General features: G+C 45.2%; 1 protein-coding gene across 2 annotated transcripts in view; it reads right to left on the minus strand.

Annotated features, from left to right (window-relative positions):
• The window catches only part of TMEM86A (transmembrane protein 86A), a 26,660-nt gene continuing 11,056 nt past the window's right edge, over positions 1-15,604 (minus strand). For both annotated transcript variants that reach the window (XM_057369256.1, XM_057369255.1), the window contains exons 2-3: positions 10,269-10,533; positions 1-6,211 (exon numbers count right to left, since the gene is read on the minus strand). In XM_057369256.1, coding sequence (XP_057225239.1) covers positions 5,784-6,211; positions 10,269-10,533 — 693 coding nt within the window. In that variant the 3' untranslated portion in view covers positions 1-5,783. The remainder of the gene's footprint in view (positions 6,212-10,268; positions 10,534-15,604) is intronic.

The raw sequence follows: 15,604 nt of genomic DNA on the forward strand, positions 1-15,604 counted from the left end.
TACCCAGTAAATTAATATTTTAATTGCTGTTACACACAGAAGAAATCAGAAAAAAAATACATTCCAAACAAAGAATTAAAAGAGTAAAATCAGCATAAAAATGTGTTAAGAAAAGATCCCAGATCAAGTGGCAGTACTGTATGTGGCGACCTTTACAATCACAGTAAARAAAGTAAGTGCTAGAGACTTTCAGACATGGCAAAATGCTTGACTCCCCRGAGGAGAGCAGCTGCTTCAGTCACATCTTTCAGTGCACTCTGCCTGGAATGTGTGGGAGTGGGGCTGGAGAAGAGGCTCACATGGGTCCAAGACAGAGATTAGTGTTCAGGACAGACCAGCCACTCTGCATTCTCAGGCAGGCAGAAATGCCACTTATCCAGTGGCATTTGCTTTTTCCTTCCTTGGTTTGTTTTGGGTTTTGGTGGGTTTTTTTTGTGGTTTTGGGGTTTTGTTTTTTTTGTTGTTGTTTTCTGCTTTTGAGTTTTATTTAACAAAGCTTCAGATTCTGCTGGCCTGACCCTCCCAGCACCATAGGCTTGGAGCAAGCCTCCCCAGCTGAATTAGGAGCAAGGCTTGGTCCAGCAGGAACCTGCACCAGCAGGGACTAGATAAATATTTGTAGTGATTCAGCACCATCGCCCAACAGGCTGGTTTTGGTTTCTTGCTTTTCTTCTGTCACGAAAAGGTGTCTTATTTCCTGATGCTCCGTCTTTTGACCAATCCGAATTGGCCCAGTCATGCTCCCACTGAAGTCCTGGTGGCTCAAACCCTGCATCCTGTGCTTCAGCCTCATTTTTGAGCCACCACAGCACTCCAGAAGCTCACCCAACAGCAGCATAGTGTCACCACAGAAACAATACAGGCCACAGAAGTTCTGACATTCCTGCCAACTGTCCACCTTTTTTTTTCATTTGTAGACTGTCTAGAGTAATATATTTTTATTCTTTACAGTAAGAGCAAAAATAAAATAACATTAAAAAAATTTTCTCCAAACTAAGAAAATGAAAACCCATCAAATATTTTAAAGAAACCATAAAAATTTGCATTGTGTTTGCTTCTGAGTTCATATTAAGATTTTACTGCAGCTGCTTCAAAATTATGGTCCATTTCACATGTACACAGCTCACATTCCTTAGTGTGTAATTCCTTACCTTCATTTGTGTTTGTATAGCAGCTAGTGCTACAACAACTAGGTAGTTTCTCGCTGTGGTCCAGATTTAAAACAGTGAACAGTGGSATTTTGATCCTAGTTGAGAACATGGTGATGGTTGAGAACTGTATKTCTAGATCAGTTTTTGTTCTGGGCTGTAGGACTGGTGGTACAAGCACTTCCTTTGCTATAAAACCCGCTGTTTCCTTGACTCAGGTGAAAAGAAAGGAATTCAAGAAGGATGTGYTGACCTTATTGATTCCATCAAGGCTTTCCCTCTCTGCTGTTTTTAAAGCCAGTAAAACTTACAGAAATTAAACAWCCCTTTGCAAGTTGTCTCATGAAACCCAGCTGACCTTCTGCAGACTGAAGGTTAAATAGAATGACTTCATTTTCTGTTCCAGTTTTTTCAGCAGCCACAGCAGACTGTGAGGCACTCTGTTTTGGCTGGATTATATTGACTGCAGCTAACAATCAGGGACAAGACCAGACTGCAAAATTTGGATGCAAGGTTCACATCTAAGAATTTGGTCAAGGCTCTTAGAAGAACTAAAAACCATTTGCAAAACTGAAATTAGAGAGTTCAGATCTTTAAGCTAAGCCTTCCTCAGAGTTCAAGCGCAGCTGAATCCGTCCTAACCAGCATGAATAAATACTTTGCATTTGCTTCCCATCTGATGCAAATTGAAAAGGCAGTCACACATTCCATGCTTTAAGAGAAATCCTGCACATCCCTAAAAGCGCTTTTAACACTGAAATTGGATAATACTTGGGATTTACATAGCACTTTACCTCTTCAAAGTGCAGTATGAGCATCAATCCTCACCGCAACCTTGTGAGGTAGGTAAGGGCTACTATCTCAATTTTAGAATGGGGTGAAGGCCTCCTCCTTGTGTGATAACTTGGTATAGCAATGGCCCTCATACACCAGATGTGGACCTGGCCCCAGAAAATTTAAGTGACTTACCCAAGCTACAAAAGGAGCAAGCATGGATAAAAGGCAGGAAACTTATMCAGGAGGACTTCTGTCATGAGAAGTCAGCAACTTCCCATCCTCTTCCAAGAATACAGTTATGATGCCTCCGTTTGAAAGAGCCCCTGTCTGTTTCCAGAAACCAAGCAAAGAGAGAGAGGTACCTGCCACTGAGTTCTACAGTTGCTGTTTGCTTAGATCTGYTTCTTCCAGAACAGCCCCCAAAACTACCATGATAGCAAGCTGAAAATGCAGGTGTTACTGCCAAACTACAGGACTGGAAATCTTTGAAGAGCCACTAAAAACTTCWCAAAGTTCCTCCTCCACTGATTACAACATGAAACCTTCAGCAGTCTACTCAAAAGCCATGTTAGAGTAATTCTTGAACCAGTCATTCTTATACATATGGAGGAGTAAGAAGCCAGGTATTCAGCACAAACAGAATTAAGAGTAAAGCTGTTAAAATCCTCTGCATTTGCTCTTCTTGACCTGCCATTTCTACATGAGCATCACCCTGTGACACAGTCCAGGAGCATTACTAGCATTTACAAACAAGTTGTAATTAGTATTGGCCTCTTTGACTTCCCTGGGAGTTCTGCAAAGGGCACCTGTCTACAGAAAGAGACTGAAGTAAACATGCTGCATCTTTTATGTCCAAATAAAGAGCCARAGGATCTCCAGGAGGGTGACAATGACAGAAAGTAATCAGAGCACACCTGTAAGTTCAAGTGACCACAGACAGGAATTGCAGAGGGATGTTTGGACAAGAAAGCCTCTGTACTTAACAATAAAAGGAGCTGCTRCTGCTGGGGTTTGGAACCCTACACCACTTGGGAGGCTTCACTCCCTCTGCAACATTCCTGGGCCAGAGACTGGGTGCTTCTCAAAGACTGTACTCSTGAAAAGGGGAAGAATGGATCAGATCTCACAGTTTCACAGTTCAAAGAGGCAACAGGAAGGTCCACAAAGGCAGTGCCACAGACAGTAACACCATTTCTTGCATTTGAACATCACTTCTTGTTTGCTCTATTTCGAAGTGAAGATTGCCMTCAGTAGGGTTGAAGGAAAGAGTTTTAATCCCAAGAAAAGTTATTTAACAGACTGCCAGCAGCTGCTTAGTGCTTCTCAGGATTTAGGCATCTCAAAATTGTGTCAGATCACAGAGCATCTGGTCTCTTCCCAGCAGGAAAGAGCCTCCAGCAAAATGGTCTCATTCAAGTAATGTGGATTAGGAAGAGGAATGCAGAACCAGAGAAAGATTTTGAAGATTAAGGGTCTTTGCCAGCAAACCTCCAAGCCAACCACGACTCTCCTTCTTTGTATGCTGAGGGCTCTGCCTCATGTTCCCAGGAAGGCTGAAGCTTTTGCAGCACTGGGATGGAGCCAGTGACTGGCCAATGTGTCCCAGCCTGTCACCTGGAGTGACCTGTTCCASGACAGCAAGGGAACAACAGCCTACGTGGGCTGCACAAGTTTCTGCTGTCCCACCCAGAGACCTCTGCCACCAGACACTGCACCTCTGATGGCCAGTGGAGAGGCCTCCTAATTAATAACACATCGAGACTTTTTTCTGCAAGTATCCAGTGGCTGATGGTAGAGAAGCACAGGAAAACAAGCCAAAATGAAAAAGCACACAGAAAAGCAACTCAGCTGTTTTCAGGAAGCTGAAGACTGCTCATTTCTACAGAGGAAAAAAAGAGAATCAAAACTCAAGACTTTTAAATAAAGCTTACTTTATCACACAAGCATTTCCCTTGAAGCAAAGGGAAGCTCAGGGTGGGGGGGCTCCTCTGAAGAACTGCCAGCTAAGGACTGAGTGTGCTGGACTGACCTGTGCCAAGGAGCTGTGGCTCAAAGACTGCAGTGGGCAGTTTGCTCACATGCTGGGAGGATGGTGGGGTTCACCCCAAATGCTTGGATTTCCYTTTAGCTGGGTTAGTCTGATGAAGGAGTTGATTTGCAAACAGCCGAGTAACAGCAGGTGACATCTGCAGAGAGCTACACTSCAGAGTTCAATCTGTGGCCAGGAGATAAGCAATGCTGATGAATGGAGATGGTTTATGGCTCTAAATTCCCTTAGCTGTTTACTCCAGGCAGGCCCYGATGCTCCAGTGAATGAATACTGACAGTATTACATAACAGCATTAAAGGGAAGGGATTACACGGGGCTGCGCTACCTACAGTGCTTTCCCTCTCCATAATGCAGCTGACCTTTCTGATCCCTGTCTGAAAAGCAGCAGATGCCTCCATGGGGTCAGGGTGGTTAGCCTAGAWTTCTGTAATACTGGCTGCACTTGCACTGATGGAGAAGTCATGGGAGGCAGTGCCTGTTCCCTGCCAGGCACACCAGGCGAGGCTGGAGAAGAGCAGGAGACCCACTCAGCACCTCTCCACACAAGGGAAAAGCTGGCAGCGTTCTGTGTGAGCTTGAGAAGGAAGTGGCAAGCGTTTCAAACACAAAGGACAGTGCTTTTCAGGAAGCTCTGCTAAAAAGGGGCTTTCTAAAAAAAAAAAAAAAAAAAAAAGAAGTGGTGCAAAGAGGATCATTTACTACCAGCTGGCAAAACACAGCAATCCAAAATCAGGGCCTTGACCACAGGAAATGCTCACACAAAGATTTGAGATACTGCAGGCAGCAGTACTAAAAGTACTACTGTAAGTGCTACTAAAACTTACTGAGTACATGGAATATTATTTGTTAGGATATTGGAGAAAACAGACATAAAGATTGGATGTCTGTCTGCCATACTAAAGATACTTAGGATATATGCTCATAAGACGCAATGAGTAAGTTCTGCTGTAAAAACCGAAGTTCCTCCTCATAACATCCCACTGGTGGCTGCAGGCACTGGGTAACTGTGTGCCCGTGGTGAGGGAGAAYGTGCTGGCCTGGCTACCGAGATATTCCTGAAATCCCACAAACTTCTGCTCTCTGCAGTTGTGCCACATGCAGCAATGCTGACTTGTACCTGGAGACCTGCCCTGGAGCAGTGATCACTGCAATCAAAGCATGCAGCACTGCCAGCACACCTCTTGCTCCACACCCTCGGTCCTGCTTTCATGCTGGTTCTGCTGGCTCTTGCCCCACACGCTGCCTCTGACTCCAAAGATCATCTCCCATCCCTATCAGCTGGATATGCCCTTTTTGCTCTCCCTTTAACCTTCCTTTCAGCAGAGGAATAGCTCCAGTTTGCATACTGAGTTTGTAACAGACAAAAAGAAACAAACATCAGTTAAATTAATTTTTACCTATGACATTAGCARAGATCTGTGCCTGTCTGCCTACACTGGAGAGCAAGCTTTTTAGCACAGTGCACGGCCAAACCTCCTTTCCACCAGCCCTCCTCTTCCCAGACATTCAGCATCAGTTTCAAGACTAACAAGTAAAATGCAGTAGTACAGCACTTTCAAGGAGGAAAAGTTGAATGAGTAACTACTGCAGGGACAGTCTAAGCTTTCTGATGTGGACTCCACACTGAAGTAAGCTGTATTCAGAGAAAGCCATTGAAAAAAAAAAAAGTAATTCCCAAAGGTAATGCTTCAAAGAAGCAAAATCAACATCACCAGTGTGCCTAGAGAAATGGAGATCTCTCTCAGGGGTGAATGCAGCTACAGCACCTGAGATATAACCCACGTGTTCACAGACTATTGGCACTCCACCTAGCTCCTCTTCCTGAAGTCCTCCTCGTCTCTGGTCTCTACAGCCGACAGCGCGATCAGCATCTGGGCTGCGTAGTACGTGGCCATGATGATGAAGCGCGAGTAKGGCACGGGGAAGCAGAACTCGTTGAGCGCGATGGTGAGGTCGGACACCATGAAGAGCATGGCGCCCACGCAGGCCGACAGCTTGGTCCACGTCCACAGGTCGTTGCACAGCTGCACGCCCGCCATGGCCCGCCAGCCCATGAAGCCGATCAGCGCGATGTAGACGGCCACCAGGTAGGTGAAGGGGCCCGAGAGGTAGGAGTACAGGAAGGCATAGCAGGAACTGGAAACAACGCCCATCAGCAAGCCGGCTTTCAGGTCCAAGGGCTTCATGCCAAAGGCTGAAGAGTACAGGATGTGTGTGATGGCGAACATCAGCAGACCTGGAGAGAAGCATTGACACAGAAAGTGTGTGACCTTTCGACGGTGACTGGCAATCAAACACTCCTTGCAATGTTACCACCYGTAACACTACCAGTGAGAAGCACATGGAACACTTGGGACAATTTTAATACAGCAATGTGGACGTGGCAGATAGCACCAAGCCCCCAACCTAAAAAACAGCCCCAGCACATCTACAGCTGAAGCCAAATACAACTCTCCTGTGATAAAAGCCTTTCTGCTGAGGGGCCAGGTGAACTAAGCTGCTGCAGAATGAATTGAGCTTTCTTTTCAGGTAGTTCCTCTTCCCCTGCTTTGAGCAGAAGGCAGACCTAAGATCACTCCCTCTAACTATCCATAGTGTTTTTCTCACAGGCCATGTGTGGAACAGGAAGACGAATCAGAGCAGTGGAGGAACAAAACGTGACAAAAGACACWAATCCCTCCAAACCCAGACACAAASCCTGCCCRTATTTAGCCACAAACCCRAAGGTACTCAAGAACTAAATCTGGCTTCTACTCCATCTCTGCCCATAGCTGGGAGAAATCTAAGCTGCAAAGAGGCAGCTGGCATATTTCAGGGGCTGCACCAATGTGATCTGCCAACAATTTTATGGCTATTTGCAAGATTCAGATGAACCTTACCAGGAATCAATCAGGGAAAATAAAATGCCGGCTTCCTTTGAAGTGCAACACCCCTGAGAAATGCCAGATGTGGGTGTTGGAAGGTACTGCCTGTATGTTATTGACGTGCCACTAATCCACTTGACAAATATATGTCMCAATGTGTTGGTACAGCTGCTGCCTCCAAGCTGTCATGACAACTGTAGATAATGGGACACAAACAGAGCCCAGCTCCTTGGGTCTTTTGGTTCCCAGACCCACMCTTGGTGCATCTGCAGGCTGTCCCACTTTATCCTGGTAGGGCTATTAGAGTAGCTGGAAGTTTTCATGCAGCTCTACAGCATGAAATGGTRAAAAGAATCTGGGAAGTGAAGTCCTTAATCAGGACCCTTGTTCACATTTAACACATGATGTGCTGGCATAAAGGGCAGTCACGAAAACCAGCAGCTGGCAGATGTTACTTCACCCTAACACTCTTGTGTTGAGGCAGCTCAAGAAGTGGAAGTGTCTCCCTGTCTTTGGGGAGGACCAGATCAGACATCCACTGAGAGCTTGGCCATGGTGGGATGYGAACAAAATCCTCAGAAGGGAGGGCGCTGGTGGGGATCTGTTTTGCAGGGTGAGGCTAGAGAAAATGTAGTGTGATGGGGAAAGAAGAGAAGCACAAAGCAGAACGAGAAATTGATTTACACAGAGCTATTGCACCTCATGGGCACAGCACTGAGAGAACTGAGAAGGGACTTAGGGCAAGAGCTTACAGTGTTATAGTGCAGGAAACGTTGGAGCGCAGAGAGCTGGTAAGGAGAAGGATAGTTCGCCTTAGTAGTGAGGAATGTTTTGTCCTTCARTGGTGTTATATGGTGCATTCTGGAACAGGGAACTGAAGAATGTGTTGTCCTTCATGCAGGCATCTGGCAGCGAGGAGGAGGAGAGGACAAGATGTGGCAGGCAAACAGAGCCCAGAAAGGCAGGAGCTTCGTGATATGTGGTGAGGCTGGTCACAAACAAGGGAGTCAGCTCCCMGGTTTACTCATTCAACACCCACAAATCATGCCAGGAACTGGGGAAACCTGTGATGGCTGCACAGGGATGGGGGTGCATTTCTCTTGCAGTTCTCAGACTTTAGTTTGGTCCTCTCAATCACATTATGGAGGTCAGCCCTTTTCTCTGTCCGCTTTCTTCCCCTGGGTTTCCTCAGGCTGGCAATAAGGCCTTTTGCTGTCCCTGTCTTCTTCACCAAATGMATAAATTGTTTCTAAGTGCCTGCTATCAAAGGAGGTGGATATTAAAACTGTAAAGTGTCTTCTATATGCAGTAAGGCACTAGTCAGAAAACGGCATGTCATTAGTGGACTGAAACAGCAAAAATGAAAAAAAGTCAAGCATGCCAGGAGTAGGTTCCCAGGCTCTCACTTCCCTATAAAGTAATGAACAAACATCCTTTTATAAACTCATTGTCTCAAAAGCTATTCAAATGAGCCCAGTTTCCAACCCTTTTCAGTCCAAAAACTGCAGAAATTGAACAGAATGTACATTTTTGTCCAGTACTTCCTCTTCTCTTCTGAAACTTCAAATTCCCACAGATGATGGCATCAAAAATATTGTCAGTTGTCAATAACAGCAACCTGACGCGTTTTAAATAGGAGAAATTACATTTTGTAGGCAAGGTGAAGGATGAAGTGGAGCTSTGCACTTTATCTCCTTACATCTGAAATGCAAATATTAACACTTCCCTACAGAAGGTGGTAGYTCAGTGGGCTGAGGCTTTCAAAATGCTCCAATGGAGCTTTTCTTTTCGAGAAGAAAAATCTGTTGACACCACAAAGCAAAACTTCTCAGTTGTGAGAGYAGGGTTGAAACCCAACTCATTTGAGATTAAAACACATCAGGCAGATGCTGAATTGCTGTGACTGGTTAGCCTTCCTCGAGCACTAAACTGGAGAGGGAACTTGGACATACATCAGCTCCATGGAAATGGAGAAGCACGGAACAGTCCATACAAAAATGGTTGTGGGGAGAACTGTGCCTTGAGTGTTTTCCAAGCCAYAGCTCAAGGAGCAACTCCAGGAGACAAAAGCAGCTGGGCTGAGGCAACTGAGCCAGGTACTCCTGTTGGGAGGAGGCCCATCRGTGGGAATGTCAGCGCTCAGCACTGAAGGGATGGCACCTTCAGAAAGCTGGAGATCCTTGGCATGCCAAGGTTCAGCCAGATAGGTCCAATCCTCACAGCCTAAGCTRAATTCCATCAAAATCAGTGAACATTTTTACATGAACTTTTAATGGGATGGGGATAAGCCCTTGGGAAGCAGGATTAAAGCCAGATTCAGAGAATTTGGCCTTTCATGTCTGGCACTGCACACACTTCCTTCTCGTACAGAAAGCTTGTGGGAATCCCAGAATAAAACTAAATACTAACCYCATGAGAGAGGGGAAAAAATAAGTCTTTGACTTTCAGAGCTGAAAACAGCACAAGTCAGAAAAGTTCCCTCATCTCATCACATTTTCTAGTGGGACAGTCACAGCAGCCAGTTAATGATGGGTGCTATGTGAGATCCCTGTGCTGGTTAAATTAACTTCAGAAGCCCCACCAGTCAGATCAGTGAAGRACTCAACTGCTGCTGATTTCTTGTGACAGTCCAAGGCCAGGGAGAGCATTGCTGCAGGCAGGTTCAACATGGCTTTAAATGATTAATCTGAATCATTATGTTCCAGTCTGCAAASTAGCAAAATAAACCAAGCTCATTTTGCTCCGAGAGATGCGGATCTTCCTACAGAGAAGACAGACCACTGTGGTAAGGTTTGTCCTTAATTGACCATCATTTAAATGTTTTGCAAAACAGACAGGTCTTGTACAACAGGCTGCATGATTCACACTGATGAACCTGCAAGTAGGACAAGATTTCTGCTGCTTTGGTTTCTATCATCCACTTAATGCCTCCCTCAGGCTATGGGCTTGTCTATCAAAACATGAATATCTTCTCCACCTGTTCTCCACTGAGGACCTTTGCACAATATGTCCCACTCCCGATCCTTTCAGCAAAGGGCTGACAGATCTCCCTGCAGAGAGATAGSAGGTAAATACTTCCCAAAGCTTCATAGAAGCTGATGAGTGCCACGAGCATTTCCTTCTCTTCCCCAGGGATTCTGCCATGCCACCTTCTCAACTCCAGCCAGCTGAGATGCTGTGACACATGCCAGGAAACCAAACCTGACCTAATTACCGCTCTAACCTCAAAAGAAGCTCGAGAGAAAGACTCATCCATGATGTGATTCCTCTAACCATGATGGATTTTAGTCAAGGGATGAGTGCTTCCCAGTGCCCGGGGCTTAAGCTGTACATGAATAAACAAAACATGTGGCCCAGCAACTCATTRCTAAACAAAGAGGGTAACAGCTGGGCACTGTGGCATCCCTTTAGGACTGACACTGTACTCACCATGAATGAAGTAGCCCTGCTCCTGCCAGATGAGAAAGGCGTCTCCCACTGCCGAGAATATGAGTCCCGCTAGGATGCGGCTGGCACTCTGGTGTGACACTAAGAAGTTAATCCCATGAGCCAGAAGGAAAACCCACAGGCAAAAGATGGGCAGACATTTAATGAGGGCACTGAACCAGGAGGGGCTGGAGGTTGGCAGCCACAGGACAAAATAGACACAAGTGGCTTTAAAGAAGGGGACCAGTTTGGGGCCTTCGCTCTTCACCTAAAGAAAACAAACATTAAAAAAATATAAATTAATAGGATCATCAGAAGCATCAGTGAAATAAACTTCATAACAGCACTTCCTTTTCAAAGTTGCTCTTCCATACACAGCTAGCAGTGTGAGAAATGCTGGTTGAACTTGACCATGATCCTCTGCCTAGACCTTTGTGACCCTTTCTGCTGAAAACACTTCTCAGCTGGCAGGATSGGCTTTGGGTGGTGGATTTGAAGGAATTTTTAGATACCTTTTCCTCTTTATTTGTTCCACTGAAAATATTTACACCATCAGTCAAACTCTGGTGCTCCTTGTCACCTGTCTTGTGTTTAGACTAACCCCTTCAATACACCTTTCCTGGAGCTGTGAAAATACTSCATGCCCAGGCACCTCCCAGCAGCAAACAAACACAAAAGCATAAATCTTCTCTCCCATTTTCACAAATCATCCTGCTAAGCCAGTTGGAGATCTCCCTGAGGATACAACCCCTCTCTTAACCCAATCTTTCTCCTGCCCTGTAGCCTCATGCCTGGAGCTTGCTGTTGGCATCACAAGCTCCCAAACCCAACACATCAACTTCCCAGGTGAGGATGTCACTTCCTCGGCTGACTAATACCAACACCAACCACGTGTAGCTTTGTTCTGGCATTATACTAATAATACAGTACCCATATTGCAGGAAATGTTTCGACTCAGAACTCTGCTGTGTAAATACAGACACAAAAATGCAGCACAAGCACTTGGCTACTCATAACAAAGCCACAGAAGGGGCAGGGCACAGAGCTACAGACTGCACAAGCTGGGTCTGTTTTTGACAAATGCTTAGCTGAGACTACTCTGCACAGTGATATGCATTATGTTCACCTGCCCTCCCATCATATTTCTGCATTTCAATGCTGGTGGTGAAAACTCCACATGAAGAAACAAAGCTCTGATTTTATTTTCTCCTGGAGAAGAGCGGAAGGCCAAAACAAGGAGCAAAGGAAGACTGTTAATTGCTTCCATGCCTGTGTGATCTGTGTCCTGGGGCAGGAGGCCTGTTTCCTCTTGCACCTAAGGCTCCCCTGCAAGCAGGGGTTCACTCTAAGCCTTCTCATTTCTTTGGTCAAGCAAGATTTATTCACTTTGTATCACAGTGACTTCCCACTACTCATGGCCAAAGCACACACAGGTCTCACGCACTGGAGGAGGACACAGGAAAATTTAAAGGCATCCGAGCTCGTTTCACACTGCAAAATCCAACTGGTCTCTTTTTTTTTTTCCAAATAATTTGACCCTTTTTCTGCTTTCCGCATCATGGGGTGTTGCCGTGACCAGCGTCCATCTTCCTTTGATGAAGGGTGCTTGGGTGCAGGTACGTAAACAGGTGAAGGAAATACCTGGAAATTGCACAGGAAATATTCCATGCATACAGTGCTCAGGTGATAAAGCCTAATCTCATAAAAATTCCGGAGCTTTTATGGGCACAAGCAAGTGGAGTCAGGTGGAGCTGGAATACAGAGGCAGTGGAGGGCATCTTCACATGCAGGATCTAAAAAGGGAATGCAATCTCCGAAGCAGTGAGGCTATAAATAAAGGGCATCCCAAGAAGACAGTGCCTTCAAAATTTTTCTCACATCTGRTGGAAATTTCCCCAGCATATCAGCAGTTTCTTGGCAGTAAGGTATTTCATCATACATTATTCATAGGCTATTGCCAACACAATTTTTAAACACTCCATTAAACAACCAGGCTACACAATTCCCTAACAAAAGGACATCAGCAAGCCGTTTGCTTTCTTGTAGTACATGGGGAGCCGCCGTGAGTCCTCTACTTAGGCTGTCTGAATTAATCACCATTTACCACTCCTTGTCTGCGTTCCTTGGGAAAATTCTGGCAGCAAATAACAAATGAACTTGAAAAGTCATATAAGCACAAGAAGTCTCACAGTACTGGGGTTGCCTGGGAACTATCAGGTATTGYAGAGGAAAGAGCGTAGCCAAGCTTCCCTCTCCTTCAGACCAAACACTTTGCTCTTCTGAAGTGACACATCAGACCATCCAAAGCCAGAGCCCAGCTCTGGCTCTGCTTCCTCCCTTTCTGATTCTTTTATTTAAAAAACGTAGTTGATTGCATTCATCCTCTCACAGTTGCAGGAAACAGAGCACAGCACTTCTAGCAGGGTTTCCTCCTCTCTCCTACTGGTTGTAGAGGATCCCCACCATGCTGTAATGAGCCTGAGATCTTCATCATGGAAAACTAACAACCTTCAGAGCTACAAAGTGGAAAAGAATTTGCAGCATCAACAGTGTTCCAGGCTCCTGTAACAGAGTCAGCTACTGTAGATAGTTCTGTACCTCTGAAAACAAAAGTTTATGCTGAAAAGATACAGTTCAAGTTCAGCCTGTTTGCATCACATCACAGAGGCACTGCTAGAGGCATAAAGGAGAATATTTGGGTTAATAAACTTGGGAAGTTTTATTTAATACCTCATATTAACAGAGAAACACCTGCTAGGAGCTGTTCCCATTACCATCACAGCTTGCCATCCCCTGTGCGCACACGGGATGAGACAGGTTTTAATTACACTTGTCATTTTCCCCAGGAACCTTGCCTTACTGAAGCTAAGATACACACTTGTGATTATGTTTGCTTGATAAGCTTAAAATTTCCCTTGCTTACTATCTGAATGCGAATTTTGCAAGCCCAGACAGTTTTATTTTAGAATAATGGTTTGTATTATTTCGATCCTAATAATATTTGAGGAATTTTACATGCCTTAGACTTACAGAACCCTCGTGTAAGAATGACCTCATTTCTAGACGGGCTACAGGCTGCTCAGCATTGACACTTTATTTCTTTACATTTTTTCTCCAAGCATGCTTCAGATGAGTTATTTCCAACCATGCCCTTGCCCATCATTGAATGATGCAGCTCATTGGAGCCCCTTTTATGGCTCTGACCAAGATAAGGGCCCCATGAGTGGGACCTTGGAAATAACCTTGGAGAASTCCTCCAAGAAAAAGTAAGGCAACCAGAGGGTGAGACTGGGGATTATCCTCTGTTTGATCATGTGGCTGAGGCTTGGAAAGAGGTGATGGGGCAATCTGCCACTTGAAGAACAAGTCAAAACTGGTATTGGAAAACCATGTACCAACATGCCTGGAAGTTGTGGCTTGAGGAAAGTCAAGCACACATAATCCATGATGTGACTTGCCTGTACCACACAGAAGGGAACACTGTCTCTTGGCTTTGTACCTGTGCCTCAGAGACAGAATCTGAAATGGGGCTGCACCATGGGGCTGAAAAAGAAAGCACTTGCTGGAGGTGACAAATCCGTTTTGCTAACATGTGTGATTGTCATGGCTTTAAGCTGGTTTTCACCATTTTGTTGCAAATTCTATTGCATTTTTCCTCCCAATTCTCTTCTCCTGCCACTGCTAATTTACTCTGTGCTGAAATGCAGTACAGAAAATATMTTGAATGAAACAAGGCAGTATTTCCAAGTTTTGAATTTCTGAACTGAGCATAATTTAGGGCTTTTTCTCTACTGCTATGACTACCAAGTTACTTAGAGACTTTAAAAATCAGTTTAAACTGCTGTAAAGTCACTATTTCTGTAGAATTACAGTGAAAGTATTATTTATTAAATTATCTGTATCCAAGCAAATCCAATAAAAGTCTCCAAGATTCAGCAGASGAGGAGGAAGGTGTGTCGTGGCTCTCACCAAGAGACTTTGTGCCAGATGATCTCCAGAGGTCCCTCCCAATCTCAACCATTCTGTGATTCTGTGATCTTCAAACAGAACACGGCATTGGCATAYGCAGCTCCCTGGAGGCTCAGGGCTTGGATATCCACCTCCCTGCTGGGGATTCACAGTTTCCTGTATCCCTTCTTGTTTTGTCTGTTCTCATTCTGCTCCAGTTTGAAATACTGCTGTATATGGCCTGTTCTGACTGCTGCAGGCACAAAACCAAGCCAAAAATGTTACACCTGGCTCCTCTGCTCCAGAATCAGCCCCATTCACAGAGGAACAGCTACATTCATAAGACAGTGCCCCGATTTAACATCTTGGAGCCAATTGTCTGTATCCTTATCACAAGCGGGACAGAAAATCCAGCTGCCACAGGGAGGGAGACATCTTCCTCCCTAGGCACAGAAGAACATCAGAAGCTTGTTGCAATGAAATGCTTAAGTTGGACAAAGTTCACTGTTCCTGAGCCTTGCACTKATCCCTGGAAAAAATGTGGAGTATCAACGACTGCTCTTCTCTGTGCAAAGTCCCCTAAATCAGACTGCATAGAAAATGAGTATACAGACACCAGCTGTGTGCCAGCCTGCTGTGGGGATATGGCTCAAACCCACTGGGCTGCAAAACGCTGCTTTCCAGAAAAAGTGCTGTAAAAATAATATCCCGGCYATTCCACAGAGCAACACTTGAGCACAATTGTCTGCACTGGCCAAAAAAAAGCAGGGCCATTGTCCTTCACCCAGCCCTCCCATCACCCTTGTACCATTTTGTGTCTGAGCTGTTCCTCCTGGCTTTTGGCATCCAGCATCATGGATCCTGCCTGGTTCTGCCCTACTGTGACAATAGCTCTCACCCCCAGTTTGTGCCAATAAATATTTATTTTCCTATTGCCATGTTTGYTGCCACTGCAAGCCCATGGCTCCTGTTTCTTGTTGCCCAGAATATGTGGCTCTCTGCAAGGCTCTCCAGCTCTCCTGCAGGAGCAAAATTGCTCCTGGGGACAACCAGTCRCCTATTGCCATTTGTCAAGGAAAATACTAGCTCGTGCATGCCCCAAGTTGCTCCTGAATCAAATTCTGAAACTAGGTGCTTGTTATGGAGGGTGATGAAGAGTTACTGAACCAGCCAGTCAACCTGCGTGAAATACTGTATTGGTGCAACATATTTTTGCAGTTAATAAAAGGGTTTATGTTTGTGTTGAAGATGCTAAGGGCCAAGGATCCAAGGCAGATGGCTCCTGAACAGGCTCCACATGCTGCAGGAAATTCAGGGTGATAGATAAACCCTCCTTCCCTCAAGTGGAGACAAGATTGCAGAAGCTGCATCTAAAACAGATTTGTAAAATA

This window comes from Malurus melanocephalus, unplaced genomic scaffold, assembly GCF_030028575.1.
Source record: "Malurus melanocephalus ecotype Western Australia unplaced genomic scaffold, MMel_1.1 scaffold_106, whole genome shotgun sequence".
Taxonomy (NCBI): Eukaryota; Metazoa; Chordata; class Aves; order Passeriformes; family Maluridae; genus Malurus; species Malurus melanocephalus.